The 23,960-nt window shown below is 37.9% G+C and overlaps 1 protein-coding gene across 1 annotated transcript; it reads left to right on the top strand.

Annotated features, from left to right (window-relative positions):
* Positions 1-9,715: 9,715 nt before the first annotated feature.
* LOC127866700 (DBH-like monooxygenase protein 1 homolog) lies at positions 9,716-21,706 on the top strand. The gene is made up of 11 exons (XM_052407439.1): positions 9,716-10,113; positions 10,626-10,772; positions 11,242-11,415; positions 12,248-12,331; positions 14,430-14,603; positions 15,012-15,114; positions 17,409-17,575; positions 18,651-18,839; positions 19,489-19,548; positions 19,957-20,196; positions 21,178-21,706. The coding sequence occupies exons 1-11, from the start codon at positions 9,820-9,822 to the stop codon at positions 21,253-21,255; spliced, it is 1,710 nt and encodes a 569-aa protein (XP_052263399.1). The 5' UTR covers positions 9,716-9,819; the 3' UTR covers positions 21,256-21,706.
* The last annotated feature ends 2,254 nt before the right edge of the window (positions 21,707-23,960 follow it).

Below are 23,960 nucleotides of genomic sequence, written 5' to 3'. Positions count from 1 at the left end.
AAGACATCACTCTCGATTCTAATAGGCAAAGCTGATGTAACGTATGACTTAATAAGTGAAAAAAATCATCAATGGCAATATTTGTGCATCAAAGCAGGTTTAGAACCGGATTTGAACAAACTTTTAAAAAAAATGGCACACTTTAGGTAATATCCATGTAGAAGCAGCATTTCTAATGTCATTTGACCCAACAAAAGGGCTTGCTTGCATGAAAAAACAACACACTTGACTTCCTGAAAAAGTCATCGTCAGATATGAGCTTTAAGTCTTTTGTCACACCTGGACCTATGATTCCTCGGCTCGAGTTCCGTCTCGGACAGGCTCCGGAAAGTATCAGTCTGGCCCGGGTTCTCAATTCCGTGTAATCTGAGCAAAAAAAAGGTTTTGTGTGCACATAAGCCATTACGGTGCCAACTAATGTAAGTTAGATACAATTAGAGTAAGCTTTCAATAGTATTTGTTGCTTTATTTGCTGTAAATGAATACTTCACCACGCCGGCATCACATTGTCGGGCACACTGGCAAAGTTATCGCCACAAAATGTGGTTTAAGAGCTGCAGTAAATGTAAAACACCCAATTGTCCTAATTTTGGTGACAAAAATGTGCCAGGATATAAAAAAATCATTTTACAATAGATTTAATTGAAAATAACGGCGTTCTAACGACTGGGCGAGTGTTGAGGGCCGTCTCCGAATCATTCATGCTGTACAGTTTTTGATGGCCTGTCACTTCCGCTGTTTTATTGTTGTAACATGTTTGTTTAGAAATCATATGCAAAATAATATGGAATCCAATTTTGAAATAAAAAATCGTCTGAAAAGAGCGCCGTTGACTTTTTAATTGAAGAGAATTGATGACATAAAAGTCGAAAAAGTGATTTTCTAGACACCTGGATATATATGAGAATGACACATACAATTAAGTAAATAATAAAACAGCGATAATGTCTTACTTAAAAGTCAACAGACAAGTTCAGGCTAAAAATCGTATTTTATAAAGAAATATAATTGCATCTCTGTCCGATTAGATGTCTTGCAAGTGCATGTTTATTTCAAATGTAGTATGTGCTGTGATAGAAACCAACTGTGCGCATAAATTATTAAGTTATTTAATAACGTGCCTTGAATTTTTGTCTCGTCTGTGAGAGTTTAAACTTGTATTATACTGTGAAAAGCACCCATGGTACTTCACCGATGTTATTTCCCTTAAGACTTTTACATACGGACAAGTTTTGAATGTACACACATTCACATAGACATACATTATGGCAAATAATCGTATCAATTTAATATTTTTCAAGCATCTTACTTAATGACCAGGATGGTTAAATCGCCTTTCTATTAAATATATATTTTTAGTAATATACACTATTTCAATTTAGAACGTTTTTTTCATAATTTTAGTTTGTTTTGTATGTTTGTTACACTAATATATTTAAAAAGAAAATAAATGTATTTAATTAACTAAAAAAAGCTAAAAAGTTGAACACAAAACAAGAAAAGAAATTATTAAATACATAAAAAATGAATGAATGAATAAATGGCTGGCTGGCTGGATGGAACGGAGGGAGGAAGGAAGGAAGGAAGGAAGGAAGGAAGGAAGGAAGGAAGGAAGGAAGGAAGGAAGGAAGGAAGGAAGGAAGGAAGGAAGGAAGGAAGGAAGGAAGGACGGGACATTACGGAATGGAAGGATGAAGTGAAGGAATCCGTTCCTGCCTTCCTTCCTTCCGGGCCTTCCTGTCCTTCCTTTCCTTTCACTCCTTACTTCTACCTTCCATTCCTGAAGGAAGGAAGGAAGGAAGGTTCGATCGATCGATGGATCAATGGATGGATGGAAGAACGAACGAACGAACTCATGAACAAACGAACGAACCAATGAACAAACGCACGAACGCACAAAGTAACGAAAAAACAAACGGACGGACGAAGGTATGGACAGATTAATGAATGAATGAACGAATAAATATTTAAATACAAAAAACACACACACACACACACACAAAAGCATGAAACATAAATACATACTTTAATGAATAAATGAATCAAAGAACGAACGAACCAATGAATGATCGAACGAACGAACGAACGAACGAACGAAAACAAGAATTAACCAAAGAACAAACCAAACGAACGAACCGAGGAACGAACCAAAGAACGAACGAACCAACCAATCAACAAACAATAAACAAACAAACGAACGCAAAAACGAACAAACAAACGGATGAACGGACGGACGGATAAAAACGATAAATGAATGAATTAATTAATAATTAGATAAATAGATGGGTAAATAATTAAAAAAAAAATACGTTCACACTTCTTGTTTTTTTGTTTGTTTTTTTTTTTTTTTGCTATTGCATACTTAAATATAATTTAACTACATGTATCAACAAATGCCTAGTGTTTTTCAATATTATGAACCTTTTGTACATTTCACAGCTATTACAAATAAACCACGCGGTAACAAGATTCACTTTAGCATTTATTATATTCAATCTTAAAATGTTCTAAATTCATTGAATAAAATATAAATGTATAACCAATATTTCCATTCTTTATTGGTTTAAGACCTAAAAAGGCGTTTTTCTTTCATTATTCTTAATAAATAATCGAGAAGATTGAGATACCGTCGCCTAATCCCTTTTCCTTCGTTATCTATAAATATACTATTAATTTATAGATCTTTGAGCCAGGTTATCTAGAGGCTAACCCCATACCAAATGGTATGATGGTAATACCATTGCCTGTCCGTACAGGCTAATTCTGTTAACCTAAGGCCTGTTGAACAGACTTACTCGAGTTGTATCGGGTGGAACTAAACACAAAGCAAGAATAATGCCAATGAAAAATTACACACAAAGCAAAATGTCTCACAAAGTAAGTCTCACGACAGAGCAAGACTGATCACAAAGCAATATTGATAACAAATAAAGATACAACACCCAGCAAGAACGATGGCAAAGACAAACATCTGATGTAGAATACTAGATGACAATGCAAGGCTGCTTAATAAAGCGAACCTGATGACATAGCAAGATTGATGAAAACACAAGGCTGATGACATATCAAGATTGATGAAAACACACAGCTGATGAAAAAGCAAGGTTGATGAAAATACAAGGCTGATGACAAAGCAAGATTGATGAAAACAAACGGCTGATGAAATAGCAAGATTGATGAAAACACAAGGCTGATGACATAGCAAGATTGATGAAAACATAAGGCTGATAACATATCAAGATTGATGAAAACACACGGATGATGACAAAGCAAGATTGATGAAAACACAAGGCTGATGACATAGCAAGATTGGTGAAAACAAAAGGCTGATGACAAAGCAAGATTGGCGAAAACAAAATGCTGGTGACATAGCAAGATTGATGTAAACACAAGGCTGATTGCATTTCAATATTGATTAAACACAAGACTGATGGCATAGCAAGATTGATGAAAACACAAGGCTGATGACATATCAAGATTGATGAAAACACACGGCTGATGACATATCAATATTGATGAAAACACAAGACTGATGACATATCAAGATTGATGAAAACACAAGGCTGATGACATATCAAGATTGACGAAAACACACGGCTGATGACATATCAAGATTGATGAATACGCAAGGCTGATGACAAAGCAAGACTTTCAGAGCAGGCAAACATACCAGCACATTTGTACACGAACGTTTTTACCCGCAAGAACGAACACAATTTTCACACTCTTTCGACCATTTTGGCGCGTTGAGGCCTATGATTTCGCTTTCTGGCGGTTGGGTGTGGCGATTGTACTAGTCACCAACACGCGGACACGCACGGCTGTCAAATATACACGCTGGTACGGTAATCAAGACATGTGTCGCTCTTTGGTATTGGCGGGTTGTAAAGGTGCCATAACGTGGACACGCAAAAACGACACATAGCCGCTCAGATACAACCTTTATTATATGTGTCCTTCTTTTGTCTAGTCGTTTTGGCGCCCTTCAATTCCGCCTACACGCTGACGACAAAGAACTATTTAATTTTCCTCTAGGCGCGTATGTTTGTCGTTTTAGAACATTGTCGTTTAGACGTCACTCAAACCTTCCGACAAAACGAAAGGTAAACCAGAGATGCCAACATGTAAACAAATTACCACACTAATACAAACGTTATGTGCCTTATTGTCGTTCTAGTGGGAAAACACTCGTCGCTTTAGCGCCTTAATCTTGTCGGCCTGGCATATCGGGAAGGGGTAGGGGGTGAAAGTCGCACAATGCGGACACGCCTAGTACCTTCATATGTGGTTTGCAAACCCGCCAACACACCCGAACGTAATGGAAGCAATCCGCCTCGTATATAACTTATGTATACCATCACAATGTATGGATTAGAAAAGCCTAAGTGCGTTTTTTTCCTTCGGAATCGTCTCCAGTAAACTTTCTGTTGTGTAGTTTTATTTTTAGTAATCTTTCGCTTGCACATTCGAACGAAAGTATCTGTACGTGACTTTCTCTGGTACAGACGATAATTTACTGATTCAGATTTATGACGCCGATCCGGTTTACCGAATCTCCATATGACCGAATCATACTACCCTGAGGCAGGATTTCTTTGGCAATATCTTTTGCCGGAAAACCCTATGTTCGGACTATCCTGCGGCTGGATCTCTCTGACCGAATCAGCCTGTGACCGGATCCACCTTTGGCTCGTTAAAGTCTACCGCTGCAGGTAGACTATGCTTTGCCGTTTTGACGATGCAGCTCTTATAAGTTATCATACCATGAAAAAAAAATTCACAATGGCGACCTATGTAAAAGACCGAGCCGGTCCGATTGAGATAGCTCGATTTTTCTAATCGGCATACCTCGCTGATCATCATTGATAAAGGTATAGGAAGCTCAGCTATAAATAGGACAGCATATTCTGGGAAAAGATTTAATAATAGTTTGAAAACGTTAATTTTTAATCAGTTATATTCAATCCATTATATGTTTAATAATTAATGAAACAACTATGCTTTTTCTGTATTGTATTTAATATTTGACGTGATTCAGTAAATAAATTGCGAATTAAAACGTGTATAATTAACTTTCAACGCGATCATGAGTGTTAAGAAAACGAATTATTTCGAACCTGCCATTTGTAAACGTTGTAGCGACTATGGTATATAAACAGCATAATAGCCGCATGTCATCTGTGAAACTCGCACTTATGCGTGCTTTCTCATTTTGCATATTTAGTAGACTTTTCAAACAGAAATTACAGAGCCACATCCGTGCACATACTATGTTTGATAATTCATTCGTTTGTTGGATGTTGTTTGCTGTTTTAAACACATATTAGGTCATATCGCGGAGATTTAGTTAACCTTACCATGTGTTCATGGACGAACTCACGTATTCAAGTCGTATTCGACTATGTGCTCATACCTTCTTTCGGGAATCATCATGCAATCATTGCCGTACTTAACGAACAAACATGCCTAAGCTTATTGAATAAGAGAAAAAACAATACTCAAAAGAGAAAAATTATATGTCCATGCACATGGGCATGTGAAATCACGTCCATACACATATATAGCATTATTAACTTAGGAAAGGAAACAACGAAATATAAAGTTGGGTATGATATACATGTGAAAATAGAGAGCATGGTGTAATTAAATAGCATTTCAAGTTTTAATTTATATGGTGAAACGTAATGTAATAACCCACAAACGTTGACTGTAACAAAACTTTCTTTTTAAAGTGGTGCAGAAAATACACATCGAATATCTTTTTAAAGATATTTCTTGTTATATTTGATCGAGAATGTAACCCGCCTCCCAGTTTCGCTGAATGAATCAAGTTCCCCACGGGTACTACTTCCCCGTACCCCCAAACAAATGTTCGTACCCTACATTTTTCGTACCGCATTTTTTCCTACCCACATTTTTTTTGTAACCAAATCTTTTTTCGTACCCAATTTTTTTTTGGCATAATTTGTGTACCCAAAATTTTCCTACCCATTTTTTCCTACCCAAAATTTTCGTACCCACATACACAATTTTGGTGATGTAGATAAACTTAAATAGATGCTTTTATATCAATGCTCTTCAAAAGCATCGTCACAACAGTACTGTCAGTACTTTGATTTGTCACCAGAGTCAATGATGAGGTCACGTTTGCTAAAACTAGAAACAAAAACTGATCCGCGAGTACAGCGCATAAATATGACGAATAACTACATAAATATGACGAATAACTGAATTCTTGTCTGCAGAAAAGAAGGAGTTCGTTGGTGATATATTTTCTAATTGGTTTGATAAATCCATTTTGCTAGCTCTTACAGTCGGAAAATGAATGCCTACAGATCATGTATTATTGTTATAACGTGTATTGTGCAGCGAATAAGATACATATGCCTAAAAATGAAGACTTTATTCCTAGATGAATAAGATGTGGAAAAAAGATTTATGAGCAGTATGGAACGACACTGTTTCATCTTTAAACGATCAAGAATAGACGCCTAGTACGCCTGGTTCTCGATTGGGGTACATTCTGATTTCTGTCCTCATCTGGTGATTGCTATACACATCCGCAATGATAATGCACCCGATATAAACTGAAGATCTAGAACTTGACCCAAAGTTGGCTAAAAAACTGATCGTATGAGCTCCCTATCAAATTCTTCTCATAATTAATGTTTACACAATTTAAACGCATTTTTATAATTTCACATGTTTTCAAAATTCTCGATGAAAAGCGTTACTAACGCGTTATATATTTACATATTTCGATTGGGAATTCTCCATAATAGAACCGATATTATAAATAAATAAAAAACACAATGACGGTTATTCCGCATTTTTGAATCATGCATGATTTTGTTTTGGAATCTATGGCAATATTTTTTGATTGTCATATTGCCAAACTGTCAACAAGTCCCTTTAAGTAAATTACGAGTATGTAGTTGCCTTTAAAGAAGTAAGTTCTTTTGTGTGCCGATTTGTATTTGTAATTAGACAATGGATTGTATTTCTTGTCACAGCACAAAGCACACACAAAGCACACACAAAGCACACACCACTATTATTGCTGTTAGGATACCTACGAATGTTATCTAGTCAATAAAACATTTCATTTAAACTCTCAAAATCAAATATGTTTAAAAGGTTCAACAAACTTAAGTCAAATTACGTAAAACCATCCTCGGTGTGTTTTAAATAATTTTAAAACGCTCTGGAAGTCACGTATGAAAGCTGCGATAAACATACCTATGGGAATTGCTTTGAGAACAGGGGTTTAATGCATGTGCGTAAAGTGTCGTCCCAGATTAGCTTGTGCGCACAGGCTAATCTGGGACGACACTTTCCGCCTAAACTAGATTTATGCTTAGAAGAGAATTTCTGTACGTTCATGCATTAAACCCCTTTTTCACAGAGCCAAGGCCAATTTCTATGTAATAATTTATTTGGATAACTGAGTTATCAGAGGACTAGTACTCGTGTTTCCAATGTAGATAATAAGCAAGTTGAAATCCAGAATGTGACACCGGGTGGCGAGTTTATTTGATGACGAATTACAAGCACTTATGCCGTGTGTACAGAAGCCACAAACAACGAGGGTTGACAAATAGATTCCAAGTATACAAAATCTTACAATTTTCACTTAAACGAACTTTCCTTCGCCAAATATATATTTCATATTTCACTGAGTAGCATACAATAAATAATACTATTCCTAGTATATATGGACCGTGCTCTGTGAAAAGGGGTTTGATGCATGTGCGTAAATGGTCGTCCGAGATTAGCATGTGCATTAAACGCCATACTTTCAATTTTAAATATCATAATTTTAAGAACGTTATTCCGAAAGTCGGACTAACGCATGGTCGTTAAGTAACGTTTCCAGACTTAACTTATCGCTTAAACTGGATTTCCGTTTGGAAAAGAATTCTTTTAAACGAAAAATCAATAAGAGCGGAAACCGTCGTAAATGATTAGCTCATGCGGACTGCACAAGCCAATCTCGGAGGACACTATTCGAAAATGCATTACGCCTAGTTTTCGCCAAAACGAGGCTGTTATAGTCAATACATGCCATACCGCTTAGCTGTTTGTCGAGCCACAACAGCACACTAATAATAAAAGCATGTGCAATATATAGGATCTTGCATGAGTGATAGTTTAGTATTGAATTTATTAAACAAATCATCTTAATAAAGATAATCAAAGCGCTGACGGCACTGAAGTTGTTCGCTGTTGCATAATTTAAGACGCAATTCATTTTTCAAAATTAATCGCAAGTTTGAAATGAACACACGCCATTCATATTTATGAAGAGTGTGTCATAGCGCACGGGTCAAGATTTGTGAGCACTTTTTATCATCCTATTTATTTCATAAAGATAACTTAGACAAAATGACCGTTCTGAAAGCATAGAAAGTATGATGAAAATGGCATTAAGAACTTAATATAAAGACAATTTGCATTCACAATCATATTAAATGAATATTGTTGGAATATCGAATACCTATCTCACTGAGAATATAATTTCATAATGAAAATTCACTTAACAAGACTTTTAATTTTTGACACCATATACAAATTCAAAATATACAAGAAGATCATGGTTGAAAATAAGTAAATAATAAATCTGCGAGCAATACTTTTTACCCACGAATTAAGTAGTCATCAAGACAGCCCTGTTTACCCGTACGTTGTTGTTTATGCATTACTTGCAATTTTAGCAGTTCCCACGGTGTCAACAACTCTTACCTAAACATAGGTATAGAGCACTCATGCTCTTTTTCGGCAAAGCTGTTTTACACAGCTTTTCATCTTGATGACTTCTACATAACGCCAGCAGACATGCATGAATATATACAAATACTTCATAGGCTGATTCTAGATAAAACCTCTGAACTTTTGCTACATCCCTGTGTCTGTGCTCAGCGCAAAGGATGTAGCACTGTTCAGTGTAAGGAATTCCGGACTACTCTCTGAATGTTCAAACGGCACAAATTGTGGCCCAGTTACAATTACGCGTTCAAATCTGTTTCGCACAATTTCAGTTTTGCTTTCAAGATGATAGAACAATCATTACCGAAATAGTATAGTGTCACGATAAGAAGAAAATCGTTTATTTATCCAACCACAATGTGTGCCGTACTCATTCAGCACGTCTGGAAATCGTTCCTGAACGCCTGGATAGGCTGCCCTTATTTACAAGTTGCTATTTTGAAATCAATTTTTTATCGAAAAGCATTGTGCTAAAATGTGCCATTTACAATTCGCAATGAGATTTTTAATGACCCTCGACATGCGAAAGTGTGCCTTATTCCATATGCACCCATCATATATATATATATATATATATATATATATATATATATATATATATATATATATATATATATATATATATATATATATATATATATATATATATATATATATATATATATATGTATATAATTCTTTCATTATATATATATGAAACGATCTCTTCAAGAAGCAGTGTTCCCAACATCTTTCGAATAACACTGAAAACTGTTTTTTTTTTTCAAGGAACGTACTGGAGAATATCTCCACATGTGTAATTCTTCATGTGCAATTGATTTTAAGCATACAGATTAAAACAAAACAGGAAACAATGCACACAATGCGGCGTACCGTTATCGTTTAAAAATAGATAGTAATACAGGGATTGCAATTACTACTGAAACGCCCCTCGCTTAAAGCATGCGAATATCCATATCTACAGCTTCATGAAGAATCCATATGGTATGAAACTGGATATAAATGAAGCAGCACAAGCGACGGTTCATTTTGTAATCCAATCAAACAAGCGCCATGAAAGCGGCACTACTTCTGTGCTTCTTAGCAACATCATGGGTCCAGTCCATGCCCGCGGACTACATCGGCGTTCCCGACGGGCCGGCGCCGACCCAGGATTTTCCGTACCACCGACAGCTGGACGCCAACGGTGACTACCATACTTACTGGCTGCCGAACAAGACTCACGTGGTGTTCGAGGTACACGCGCGTACCCTCGGGTACGTGGGGTTCGGTCTCTCGTCCAACGGAAAGATGTTTCCGGCGGATATCGTCATCGGCTGGGTGAAGGACGGAAAGACATACTTCCATGTGAGTGCGACACTTTTTCGTATCGTCACTACAAGTTTATTTTTGCTCAAAGCAAACTACTAGTACTTGAAAACTGTGTACTTTTACATAGCAGCTAATGTGATAAGGTCATGTAAAGTTCAATGTCGCTAAAACTGCTAAGTGCTCGGTTTACACAAACTTCTGGTTCACGTAAAATTTCTATATTTGAAAAAGAAAACACACACACTTTCTTTGTGGGAGTATTCACCATGGAAACCCATTAAAACTATATTCATGATCACTTATTAAAAGTAACTTTCGTTTATAATTGTACATAACTTGTGTTTGAGATTTATGCACCTTTTTTGCAAACGTTGTTGAGATCCTAATCACATTTATTTGAGCCTCATTTTTAGAAAACTGGGCTTATTGCCTATGCGTTTAGCGTCGTCTCAAATAAGCCTTATAGTCACATGCTAATCACGGATGACACTTAACGCACACGCATGAAGCCCTGTTTTCTAAGAACAAGACCCACTCGTCCACCGCAGGACCGTCACAGTACGGGCCACTCGCTGCCTGAAGTGGACGCCTCCCAGGACTGGACGCTGCTGCGGGGTGAGGAGTACAGTTACGGCACAATGCTCAAGATGGTCCGGAAACTGGACACGTGCGATGAGGAAGACTTCCAGATCACTGTTAGTCAGGATTTGTTATTTTAGGTTATTTTAGTTTACCGGTATATGATTCGCGCTCTGGGAAAACTGGTCTGAATTAATGTGCGTAAAGTGTCGTACCAGATTAGCATGAGCAGTCCGCACATACTGTTGATGTTAATCAGTGACGACACTTTCCACCTAAACCGAATTGTCGCTAAGAAGAAACTTCGTTTAAACGAAAATTAAAACGTAAAAGGGAAACGTGTCGTCCCTGATAAGCCTGTGGTATTACGCCATGTTTTGCTAGAACGAGGCTTATATTTTTGTTGTTTTAGGCGTTTTGGTTAGTTAACTGCTGTTGTTCTTGAAACAGTTTAATCGACTTAATACTAAAAAGGTAAAACGATATCTCTAGTATTTTCTATTGTTGCGTCATCGAATAATTAGATCGAGAAGACTTTGATAACTGAGACTTACGTATGTATCGAACTGCACGTGCCTCTTTCAGGACGACACTATCCGCCTCTTGTACGCCTTCCACCCGGACGACCCCGAGGACGAGAACACTATCCCCTTCCACGGAACCAAGAGCGTCGGGGTCCGCAGCACTATCCTGCTGTCCCGCATCGTTCCGCCTCAACTTCCGGGCGACGTGCAGACACGCGACTGGCTAAATGACAATGTATGAGTACTCGTAAAGCGAGGTTTGATGAGCATTGTTGATTAGAGCGTGCTTTTCATGAATTCGCAATAACGACAAGCATTAAATTAGCTTTTATCTGGGAAAACTGGGCTTAATGCATGTGGTAGACATGCCTTGACTGGTTTCTGGTTAAGAAGAGACCTAAATAAACGCGGACAGTGTCGTCTTTGTGAAGAATTCGTTTAATACTCAGGCTAATATGGGACATTCGTTTAATACAAGCATGAAGTCCGGTGTTCTCAGAGCGCGGCTCAAATATGTGCTATTCGTACATGAGACTGGTTTTAAAATATATTGTATAAGAATTAATTCATAGTTTATTGACAATCCGGCTTTCTGCCTTTGGCCAGTACATAAAAAGGGTAAAGATTGAATAAATGGCATGATGGTTTTATGATTTGCAATATGTTTTTTAAATGTTCTTACCACATGACTGTGCTCTGCAAAAAAGGTTTTAAACGAATTTTATTCGTACTTAAACCGTACACATTGCCATCCATGTCATTATTCTGCAAATGAGCTGGACTCGATGAAAAAAATGGATTTAATTCATGGTTATAAAGCGTCCTCCCAGATAAGCATGTGCAGTGTGCACATGCTTATCAAGAACGACATTCTCCGCATTGAATGGATTTTTGTTTAGAAAAGACTTTTTAAAAGACTACATAGAAACAACACACTACATAAAGACGAAAAGTGTCGTCCCTGATTAGCCTGTGCTTACTAAACAGGCTAATTCGGGACGACACTTTGCGCACATGCTTTAAGCCCGGTTTTCCCGGATTTCGGCTCATTTATATTCTGGTTTTAGTACCTCGTTCCCAACAAGGAGACAACCTACCGATGTAAGATCTTTGACCTGCATGACATTGGCAAGAAACATCACATGGTCAAGGTAATGCCAATGTCTCACGACGTTCTATTTATAGCATGATCTGGGCGCGAATCACAACGTGATGTGATTTCATAAAATAGCAGTGTCCTTTTACTTAGCACATACACCACAATGTTAAGATCAAGTTCGTTCAGAGAATTTCGAGTCCTTGTTTAATTGGTAACGAGAAAGAACCCAGACGATCGTAAGCATATGATGAATGTCAACGTATGTAATCGAGATATATTTCGTTTTGTATATGCTCTATATTCAACCTGACCAAAAGATTTAAAAAAAATACATTAAAGGGGCATTTTTAAGTTTTGGAAAATTAACAAAATTAAAAAAAAGTTGCTGTAGATTCGCAATTTTTCGTTTTAGTTAGTTATATTTGTGAGGAAACTGTAATACTTAACATTGTCCATGCTCTAAAATAGCCATTATATGCATCTTTTGACGATTTAAAAACCTTAAAATTATAAAGCGTTGCAACGCGAAACGATTGAATTTAGAGAGTTATGTTGTTGTGGTTATATTTTGTGAAACTACGAAGATTGCTTATATAAAGTATAAAATACATACAACATTTTATGAGCACGGATTGCCGAGTGGTCTTAGTGGTAAACTTTTACTCCAGGACTCTAGGGGTCAGTGGTTCGAGCCGTGTTGAGGGTTATTATTTTTGTATTTTCTTATTTGTATATTCTTTATTTTTTACTGGAGCTTTTTAGATCTAATGTTTACATTTATCAATATAAAGCATTTAATGACAAACTTAAATGCATGCCTAAATCTGTGAAAAGGCCCCTTTAAATGCGCTTATCATACTTATTACAGCAGTGGATAGCATTATTGCCGTGACTCAAAAGAATTCATATTCCTATGGTTTACATCAAAGAAAGATCAAAACTCTGACTTGTGAAGTCTTAAGTATTTACTAATCCCCGTATAATAAATACCGGAATATCTAGAACGCAAAAAAGCCAAATGCATACCCACTTTTATAATTATGTTATATCCAGCATTTTTTTAGACAAAGTATGTTTAAAATACTATTTGAATTAAACAATACTCTGGAATTAACATATCTTTTCATTCACATATCCGAATTTAGAACCTTTTTTTTAGCCGCGCAAAGGTTAACCCATAATATTGAAAAATGTCTTCGATATTAAACTCTGTGTAACACTATTTTATTTTTTAACACCATTTTAATTAAACTCACACACTCTTCGTCTATGTATATTGTCAGCGAGTTGCAACACGCTCGCATTTCATTATGAGGTGTGCTGTAAGAATCTGTGTGCTCATATCCAATACATTGCAATGTTCGATAAGTACGGTGGCATATTACTGCCATATCGTGCAGACGTGTTTTCGGGTTTGAAAGGGAACAGCACGAAACAAGATGAAGTGATAGGTCTGACTTACAGATGGTCCCCATGTACCTCATAAAAGAAATACGTGGATACTATTTGGTAAGACATCCCTCAAACTAGCCATTCCTTGTATGCGTTTTTTCCTTTTATAATGTTTCGGCGGGTATATATTTCTTTCTATGGTGGTTTCATTCCCAACAACACAACGGCACGAAAATTCTGTGGCGATAACACGCCCAAGAAATTGATCAAAGAACGATACATATATTTGTTGCGTTGTCGTCCTTTGTCTAGTTGAAGTCTCTAATTTGGCATTCTGGCGTGTCGGCGTGTTTAAAAGACGAAAACACACCGACAGGCAAAAACGACGAGCAACTTGATTTGTCGTTACGTGCCGTTCAATATATGTCAGAAATAAACCGCCATAGATAAGACAAGCCGAACAAGAACGACAGAGTTGTCTTCGTTGCTCGTACAGCTGTGCAATTTTGACACAAATCTGTGCGAAACAAAATCAAGAAAAGTATTGATTGCTTATCGAAATTAATTGTAAGAAACATAAGCATAGAAATAAAGAAATTAATAATGAAGGTTTTTAAATAATCATTATTATAGGGATATATAAATCTGATAAGTTTTATTGGTAGCATTTTCGCAACTGATGACAAATACATATTTACTTGTCCCCTTAAATATAGCTATTCCGGAGCTTGTCTCTTTAATCGTATGTTGTGTTACAGTTCGAGCCTGTGATCCAGAAGGGACACGAGGGTATAGTGCACCATATGCTTGTCTACAAGTGCTCGGGAATAGACCGGAAGTTCATCGGGACGGACTACGAGTGCTACCTACAGCCGAACACGCAGCTCTACCCGTGCGGCAATGTCTTCATGGGCTGGGAGTACGGGGGCGGTGTGAGTCACATGGCATCCGTATAAGCGTATCGAAACCGCGTACAGTCTTGAAACTGGAGAAATATGCACACCTATCTAATTTAGTTTATTTTACGTAACAAGTGAAACAGAACCAACGTATGTTTTTTTCAGAATGAACATGCACTTTATAATTAAGTTATGACGTCTAAATGTGTTATTATTACAATAATGTAGTAACCGCGTCGGTAAAATCCACTAGGCAGTAGGCATTAATCAAGACCGCAATTAGTAGAGATTATTAATCCAGATTCAAATTTAGATATTTGCCTGTGAATAATTACGTCATCATTAAAATTAACACATAATAATAGCTGCACAATTATAATACTTGAAGTTTCATAAACATATTTGTTTCTGTAATTTCTCATTTCCCTGGTTGTGCTTCAGGACTTCTATTTCCCAGAAACGGTCGGCATGCCTATCGGAGAGGCCGACGACGACGGCTTGTACATCCTTGAGACGCACTACAACAACCCGGAGATGGTCCCAGGTACGCCTTTGTTCTACGAACAATTTGTTTGACCTTGGTTCGTTGATTTTACTTTAAGGGTTCTATGACCAGATATAGTCGTTGAGTCTGCTTTATGTGAACGTTGAGGTCTGGGTAATGTGACAGTTGGGGTCTGCGTATGTGAACGCTCGGGTCTGCGTATTATGAACGCTGTGGTCTGCGTTATGTAACCTCTGTGGTCTGCATTATGTTACCGTTGGGTTCTGCGTTATGTCACCGTTCAGGTCGGCGTTAAGTGACCGTTGGGGTCTGCGTTATGTTACCGTCTAGGTCGTCTGCGTGATGTGATCTTCGAGGTCTGAGTTATGTGACCGTTGGGGTGTGCGTTATTTGACCGTTGGGGTGAGCGTTATGTGACCGTTGTGGCATGCTTTATGTGACCTAAGAGGTCTGCGTAATTTGACCATTGAGGTCCCCGTTATGGAACCCTTGAGATCTGGGTTATGTGACCGTTGTTGCCTGTATTATTTAACCGTTGTGTCTGCGCTATGTGACCATAGGGGGTTGCATTATGTAACCTTTGAGGTCTGCATTATGTGACAATTGAGGTCTGCGTTATGTGACCGTTGAGATCTGATTTTTGTGACTGTTGCGTTTGCGTTATGTGACCGTTGAGGTCTTCGTTATGTGACCGTTGAATTCAGCATTATGTGAGCGTAAAGTTACCATGGGGGTCTGCGTTATGAACCGCTATGTTCTGCGTTATGTGACCGTTGTGGTCTGAGTTGTGTGATCTTTGAGGAATGAAATATGTTACAATTGAGGTTTCCGTTATGTAACCGTTCTTAGTTATATGACCTTTGGGGTCTGCAATATGTGACAGTTGGGATTCGCGATATGTGACAGTTGTGGTCTGTGCTATGTGACAGTTATTTGGTCTGCGTCATGTGACCGTTGGTGCTGCATTATGTGATCATTTAGGTCTGCGTAATCTTACTGTTAGGGATTGTGTTATGTGGCCGTTGCGGTCTGGATTATGTGGCCATTGGGGTCTGCGTTATGTGACCTTTGGGGCTACCTCTTTGGCCGTTGAGGTCTGCGTTATATAACCGTTAGGGTCTGCAGTAGGTGACCGTTGGGGTCTGCGTTATGTGACCGCGAGGGTCTGTGTTACAGTTGAGGTCTGTTTATTTCGCCGTTGTTGTCTGCGTGATATGAACGTTGGAGTCTGCATTATATGACCGTTTGGGTCTGCATTTCGTTACCCTTGAAGTGTGCGTTATGTGACAATTGGGATCTATGTTATTTTTCTCTTGAGTTCTGCGTTATGTGAACGTTTGCGTCTGCGTTTTGTGACCTTTGGGTTCTGTGTTATGCGGCCGTTGGGTTTCGCGTTAATTGACCGGTTGGAGTCTGCGTTATTTGGCAATTCGGGATCTGTTGTGTTAAGTGACCGCTGAGGGTCTGCGTTATGTGACCGTTGGTGGTCTGCGTTAAATGACCGTTGGAGGTCTGCGTCATGTGGCCGTTGGGAGTTCTCGTTAATTTACCGTTGTGATCTGCAGTTGTTACCGTAGGAGTATATGAGTTTACCGTTGTTGTAAGCGTAGTGTGACCGTTGACGTCCGCGTTATGTGGCCGTTGACTATTTGACTGTTAAGCTCTGCGTTTTGTTGCCTTTTGCGTCCTTGTTTTGCGACCGTTGGGTTCTGCGTTATATTGCCGTTATGGGTCCGCGTTAAGTTACCGTTGTGTTTTTTTTTGCCGTTTGGGGGGGGGGGGGTCTGAAATAAGTGACCATTCGGGGTCTGCGTTATGTGGCCGCTGGGGTATATGCTATTTGGTCATTGTTGCCTGCGTTATGTGTATGTTGACGTCTGCGTTATGTTCCCGTTGGGCGTCTGCATTATGTGGCCGTTTGGGGCTCGCGTTAAGTGACCGTTGTTGGTCTATATAATTTTTCCGTTGTTGTCTGGGTTATGTGGCCGTTGGGGTCTGCATTATGTGACCGTTGGTATCTGCGTAATGTGGTCGTTGGGGTCTGCGTTATTTGACCATTTGTGTCTGCGTTAAAAAAAAAACAACAATTGTCCTGTTTTTTCTATTCGCCTTGTGAAAATTCAGGGTCTTTATTTCTACAAAGATTCTTAAAACACAACAGAACGTTGTTATTAACAGAAAAGGCTTAAGCCATGTGCAAAAAATATTTCTCTTTGTATTGCACAAATTTCATATACTTACTTACATGCTATTGTACGCGAAAACACAGGTAGCATTTAAAAGCATATTGAGTTGCATCACATACATTACGTTTCATAGCATTCCATTTCCAGATTACGTTGACAACTCCGGCATGCGGATAACGTTCACCCAGAACCTGCGCGCGCACGAATCGGGGCTGCTGATGACGGGGGTGACCGTAGACCCGACCCACATAATACCGCCACGCGAGCAGAACTTCATGACAACCGGATTCTGCCACAGAGACTGTCTGAACACTGTGAGTTGACCATACCTTAACGGAAAGGGGTTAAGATAAAACATTGAGCATCGCTTTGGGAAACGGGGTTTAATATTTGTGCGTAAAATGTCGTCCCAGATTAGAAGTACCGGTAGTTTCTTCTTAGCGAATATTCAGTTAAGACGGAAACTGTTGTTTCTCATCAGCCCATGTGAACTTAACAATCAAATCTGCGACGACACTTTACGCGCATGTATTAAGCCGCATTTTTTGCCAGAGGCTCAGTTTTGCCTCTCTCATTCTCGTTTGTAAAATATGAGCTATTTTTTGTACATAACAACACTATTATTCTTTTGCTCTCATTTACTTGTATCAATATACAATTTGATCCTCTGTTTGTCTATAATCAACACAAATAGCCCTCTTTTCTGTTTAAATTTACGTACATTAAAATATAACAAATGAGATTATAATACTCACATCTGTCGGAAAGAATAGTGCAAGTATTGTTTATAAACAAATATTTCCTTAGAGTTACGTAGGATTTTTTTTCAAGTTTTGAAACAGTTATTTTAACATAATTCAAAATAGCTCCATTGGTATATGCTAATTGTGTTTTAAAGATTTTGAATTTTTCCTCGAAATATAGCATGTCAACAAAAAAATTACACCGTTTCGTTCAAATTCAGATTACCTGTATATACATCAGTATTGATAACATGTCCGATTTCGTCACTTCTTAAATAAAATACATTTCCATCAAGAGCGATAGAACCAATAGTATTGAATGAATACTAATATAATCGTTTATTTATAACACATTTATTTTGGCCTCTATCTGGGAAAACGATGTTAAATGCATTTTAGTAAAGTTTCGTCCAATATAAGCCTGTGCAGTCCGAAACGTTAATCAAAGACAACATTTCCCCCTTTATACTATTTTTTTTTTGTTACAATGAAGTATCTTTTTAGCGAAAATATCCAGTTAAAGTGGAAAGGGTTGTCCCTGCGGACTTCAAAGGCTAAACTGTGACAACACTTTACGCAAATGCCTTTAGCCCGATTTTTCAAGATCGATTCTTAAATTTAACTACAACATTCGCTTGCATCCCAGGGTCTCTCCGAGTATCCAGAGGGCGTTAACGTGTTTGCCGTGTGGCAGCACGCGCACTTGATCGCCAAGTCGGTGAAAACACGTCACTTCAGAGAGGGCGTGGAGCTCGAACCGCTTGCCCACGAAGAACATTTCGATTTTAACTACCAGGACTACCGCTATATGACAAAGCACACGACATTGAAAATGGTGAGAAACTGAGTACGTTTTCGTGGTTTAGTTCTCTGATTTTTAAACAACCGTCGTAAAACTCATTCAGAGTGATGGTGATCAAATCATACCTGGCGTGATCGAACTTGTATGAGCCGCATTCTGTTAAAACAGGACTTAATGCATGTGATTTTATGTTTTTCGTTTAAAGGAAGTCTGTTCTTAGCGAGAATTCAATTAAGGCGGAGAGTGTCTTCTCTGATTAGCCTCTTCGAATTGCACAGGCTAATATAGGAAGACACTATACGCACATGCATTGAAAGCCCGTTTTCCCAGAGCAATGTTTATATAGAGTGCGTGTGGATTGTGCCCCTTCCTATACTGGATTGTGCCCCTTTCTATACTGGATTGTGCCCCTTCCTATACTGGATTGTGCCCCTTTCTATACTGGATTGTGCCCCTTTCTATACTGGATTGTGCCCCTTTCTATACTGGATTGTGCCCCTTTCTATACTGGATTGTGCCCCTTTCTATACGGGCACATAATCTACTGACCATAAACGTCTTCATGTGTGATCTTAGTCGTTACGAGTTATGTACGGGACGTGATCGTCCAGTATCTCAACTTCGTTTGGGTTGTAGTTATTAAACAAGTTTATTTTTATTGTTTATGGTCATTCTTCTTCAGGGAGACGAGCTGGTGGTGGAGTGTGTGTATGAAACTATGGCGAAGTCCAAGGTCACAATTGTAAGTAGCCACACTGCTCTCAGAGGCACTGTGGAAAAGACATCTGTTTATTGTGTCAATAGCTACCTAATTGACTGCATGTATTATAGACCAATTAACATAAATAATTCTAGCATTTTCTATACCAGTTTGTACAAGCAAGACCTCGAGTTTGACATGTGCCTATTGCGAATATTAGTTGTTATGATCGCGCACATACATTTGAACTAAACGCAACATGTACATATTGGTAAACACGTCGCATTTGTAAATTAGAAACATTTGGAATTCAAAACGGATATCAATTTTATTATGCCCAACATATAAACGATGTCACTCAATCAACATTCAAGATGCAATAACTTGTATTTGTATAACATCCATCATTAAATTGGATGATAAATGAACCCGATGCTAACATGCCGACAGGGAGGTCCGGCGACAGGCGACGAGATGTGTCTATCGTTCATATACTACTGGCCGCGCATGAGCGTCGACTATTGTCGCTCGATTCCGCTCTACAACGGCAACAATACTTCCGGCGAGTACGTCAAAGAGCTGACACGTGACTACAACTACAACGACGACGATAACCGCCGGAAGTTCCACGCGTCGCTCGTTGACTCGACATACAATGCCACATGTCATGGGGAGCGCCGAACTCCACAGGTTTGACCTTGAACTTTTGGTTATAAAAAGCTTGACTTTTGACATATCCACCGACCTTTAGGATTTGAGACCTTAATGAGGAATACACGTTTAGTTATTAAACATGTCCTGATGTTGTGTACGCATTTTGAACGTTTAGTAGACGCGACCCCTATTGTCTAGCAAGTAACGACAATTCTATGCATCTGTCAATCGGTCGGTCTGATTGCTGGTCTGGCGGCCATTCATTACCGCGCGGCATCTAGGGATGATTGGATCTCCAACACTGCAGCTTGGTAATGTGGAAACTGGGAAGGACTGGGTGACGTGTGTCGACTTTGTGAAGTCAAACGGTCAAAGGACAAGTTCACAGGAGATTGTTCACGGGAAATTCATTTCGATATATGTTGTGAATTGAGATCAAAATGTCAGAGGTCAAAGACACATGCACTTAGGCTGTGCATGATATCTTGAGAACACTTTCACCTACGATCATCTTAATTGGTATGCGTAACGTTTAGCCATATGATCACTGAAACTAATAGGTCGGTTACTTGTTAGGAAAGAAGAATACATGCCAATTTGGAGGTCAACATATTAAGGTATAGGTTAGATCATAGATGGACCGTGAATATGAAACTAGTTTTAAACCAGATCTATAAAATAACTACGGATGACCTATAACGATTTTAAGATCAAGAGATGATAAGTCGACGTCGCAGGGACACTGGTGCGACTTTGCTTCTGGCATTGATTTTTTAAGATCATCTCTAGTTAGAGATTGTGTTCCAAATCAAACTTAACAAGGCAACGTTAATTCATATGATATAAAATACATTTCCTCTGGCAATAATCTTCTATGTCTCGCGTAACGTTTCGCAGGGTCTGAAGTTATGTGGCCGATATAATACATGGGTCCCTTACAGAAAGACGTGTGCTGTTGTTTTAAGCGTGGTCAATGATAAATGTAAAGTGAATGCGAACTGTTTAATTTTTATTTAGATATTCTACGCTGAAAAGACAATCCCCGTGACGAACCAGACGTATACCCGGCCTCGACCGCAGTGTCCGAACCTGTAGGCAGGGGACCGGCATGAGCCGGTATTAACCGCCAATACCAGCGGTCCTGGGATATAAGCCTTTATAAGCAACGTGACCAAATAGACATTGGCGTTTTTGTGTGTTGTATATACAATTCTATACAAATGAGCATAGTTATTTTTATTACAATTTGAAATTGCCATGACAGCTGAAATATTGTATGTATCGTTATTTTCTACTAAAATATTCATTTCAAACTGGAAAAATAACTCTGATTATTTTTTAATGAAAACGATCTATAACAGGCTCAAGAACAGTATGGAAATAAATTCATTTGAAATCGGAACACATGCTAACGCAAAAAGAGTATAATTTGATTTCGAATCTAGAACATTTTATAATTAAGAAACTTAGTCATGTTGCTCTGAGTTGTTACTTGAACTATTGTATTAACTAGTATAATACATTGCAATAAAAGTTAATATTGTAACCATTTACAATGGTTGTCATTATATACTGAAGAAGCTTCAACAATTTGTTATCTCATGTTTTATTATTACATTAAATTAAAGCTTGTGTCACATACATGTCTAGATACACCTTCACACAGCTCTGTCTCATGCAAAGGAGCAATGCTCATGCCGAAGTTCAAGTCCACATAATTCAGAATTTAATGGAAACCTGTTCATGAACATTGTGTATTGAGCACCAACACTGCATGCCGATTACTCATATATAGTTGCAATTGAGTCGTTTGAGGAATGTGAAAGTAGATTGCTCATCAGACTCAAAACATTTTTAATTCTGTCATACAAATGATCAAGGCAGCATGAAAAAGGAAAATGTAGTTCGCTGGACATGAAAAACATGTGTTGCACATCGATACTTAATGGTGACGTCACAATTAAAGCTTCTACAAATTTTTTAAAGAAAAATCTATCTTGACGTCGTAATATATTTAACATTGTATATCAGCGATACAATCTATTATCGAATTATACAAAACATGTTTTTTATTTAAGATTTATACTTTGTATATAACAAGAGCGCCGCATAACGGCTGCAGCGCTCGGCTGCGAAAGCTTGTCAGATTTTTTTGATTTTTTTTAGAGATCACAGTGACCTTGACCTTTGACCTAGTGACCCAAAATGGGTGTGGAGTGTAGAACTCATCAAGGTGCATCTACATATGAAGTTTCAAAGTTGTAGGTGGAAGCACTTTGATGTTAGAGCCAATGTAAAGGTTTTAGCACGACGCCGGACGGCGAACGGCGGACGACGTGTAGGCTATGACAATACCTCGGGTTTTCTCCGAAAACAGCCTCGCTATGAAACCGAACAAAACGAACATCTCACGACTTCAGTTACGATATTAACCGACATTAGCCGATGTCAACCGTTCTTACAAAAAAGCGGGAAATTAATACAGTTGTACTACCTTTTAATTAACTGTTTCACATTGTAAGGTCAAAAATCGAAGCGCACATGGGGCACAATTTCCTCACGCTACATTTAAGTTTCATTAGCCAAGTCGCCATTCCCAAAAAGATAATTTAAAAATTCATGATTAATATATGTTTTACCTATTTCTTATCTAAACAAAATGTCACTGTATTAACCTTTTATCAAAGATTTTTAAAGGAGCCGAAGAAATTGTTTCAACAATTCCCTGCTTTACGCTTTAATGACTGATTCAATCATTCAATAGTAAACCACTCGCAAATGCCTCACTGGCGTTTTAGACGACAAATCTATCGTAATATAATATTACGAACGTTTAATTGAATAGTTTCTGTAAATATTATCAATGTAATAAACAATCAATAAACGTATTTTTTATCAAGAATGTTTATGTAAGAATTCGCTTTGAAATCAGATGAAGGGTCAGTCTCCAATAGCAATTCAACACTTTGTTTATTTCCAGAGGTAGTTAGAACTTCGTTTTAACCTGTCAAAGTTGATTTTGCGAATTATTAGTGTCGAGTTGACAAAAAGTACCATCAGCGGGCTTATGTGATAAAAATATAATAGTAAAAAAATATTGTTCATAGTTATTACAATTTTTTTTTTTTGGAGTTCAACTTCGAACAACTTAGATGCAGTGTATCTCGTCAAATCTAACTATACCGTAACACTTATAATTAAATGCGAATATTATCGGATTAATGTTTATATGTTCAATAGATACTTGTCTTCAAACTAATTATCATCCACAAGAGATAGGAATCTGGTTTTGAAGCAGTGTCGGAAGAACATGGTTGTGGTGGTGTTTTCAATCTTTGCACATTTAAAGGGTCCATCTTTCTTACATTATGAAGTTAAATAAAGTTTATTACTAGAGTAATTGGAACTATTCCTGAAAGTGTTGTAATAAGTGTTTGTTTCTGTAGGTTTTACTCTTTTTCTGTGTAAATTATTGTGTTTTATATATACACACATAATATTCACACATTGTGAATGTTTACAAGTTAGTTTAAAACATTATTCGTGAATGTTTAGAATAATGATTCTATCATTTTGTGTGAGATATTGTTTTCCAAAAAAAACCCATAAATTTTTAATTTCACAATTGTGCTTTGTTTTCGCCCGACCACAACTTTTACACGTCTCTTGACCGCTGTGTTGAAACATGTTAACACGCGTTTCTTTATTTGACAAATATGTTCCGATACTGGGGGAAATGGCTGCAAACGTTGAAGCTTATAAAATTACCGCGATAATTTTATAACATTTTAGTTCAAGGA

The sequence above is a fragment of the Dreissena polymorpha genome, chromosome 2, assembly GCF_020536995.1.
Source record: "Dreissena polymorpha isolate Duluth1 chromosome 2, UMN_Dpol_1.0, whole genome shotgun sequence".
NCBI lineage: Eukaryota > Metazoa > Mollusca > Bivalvia > Myida > Dreissenidae > Dreissena > Dreissena polymorpha.
Note: the sequence above shows the minus strand (reverse complement) of the source record. Positions and strands in the feature narration are given on the sequence as shown.

Coding starts and splice junctions, on each gene's coding strand:
- LOC127866700 (XM_052407439.1), top strand. CDS start 9,820: ATGAAAGCGGCACTACTTCTGTGCTTCTTAGCAACATCATGGGTCCAG. Junction 10,114..10,625: donor ACGGAAAGACATACTTCCAT/GTGAGTGCGACA, acceptor CGTCCACCGCAG/GACCGTCACAGTACGGGCCA. Junction 12,332..14,429: donor AGAAACATCACATGGTCAAG/GTAATGCCAATG, acceptor GTTGTGTTACAG/TTCGAGCCTGTGATCCAGAA.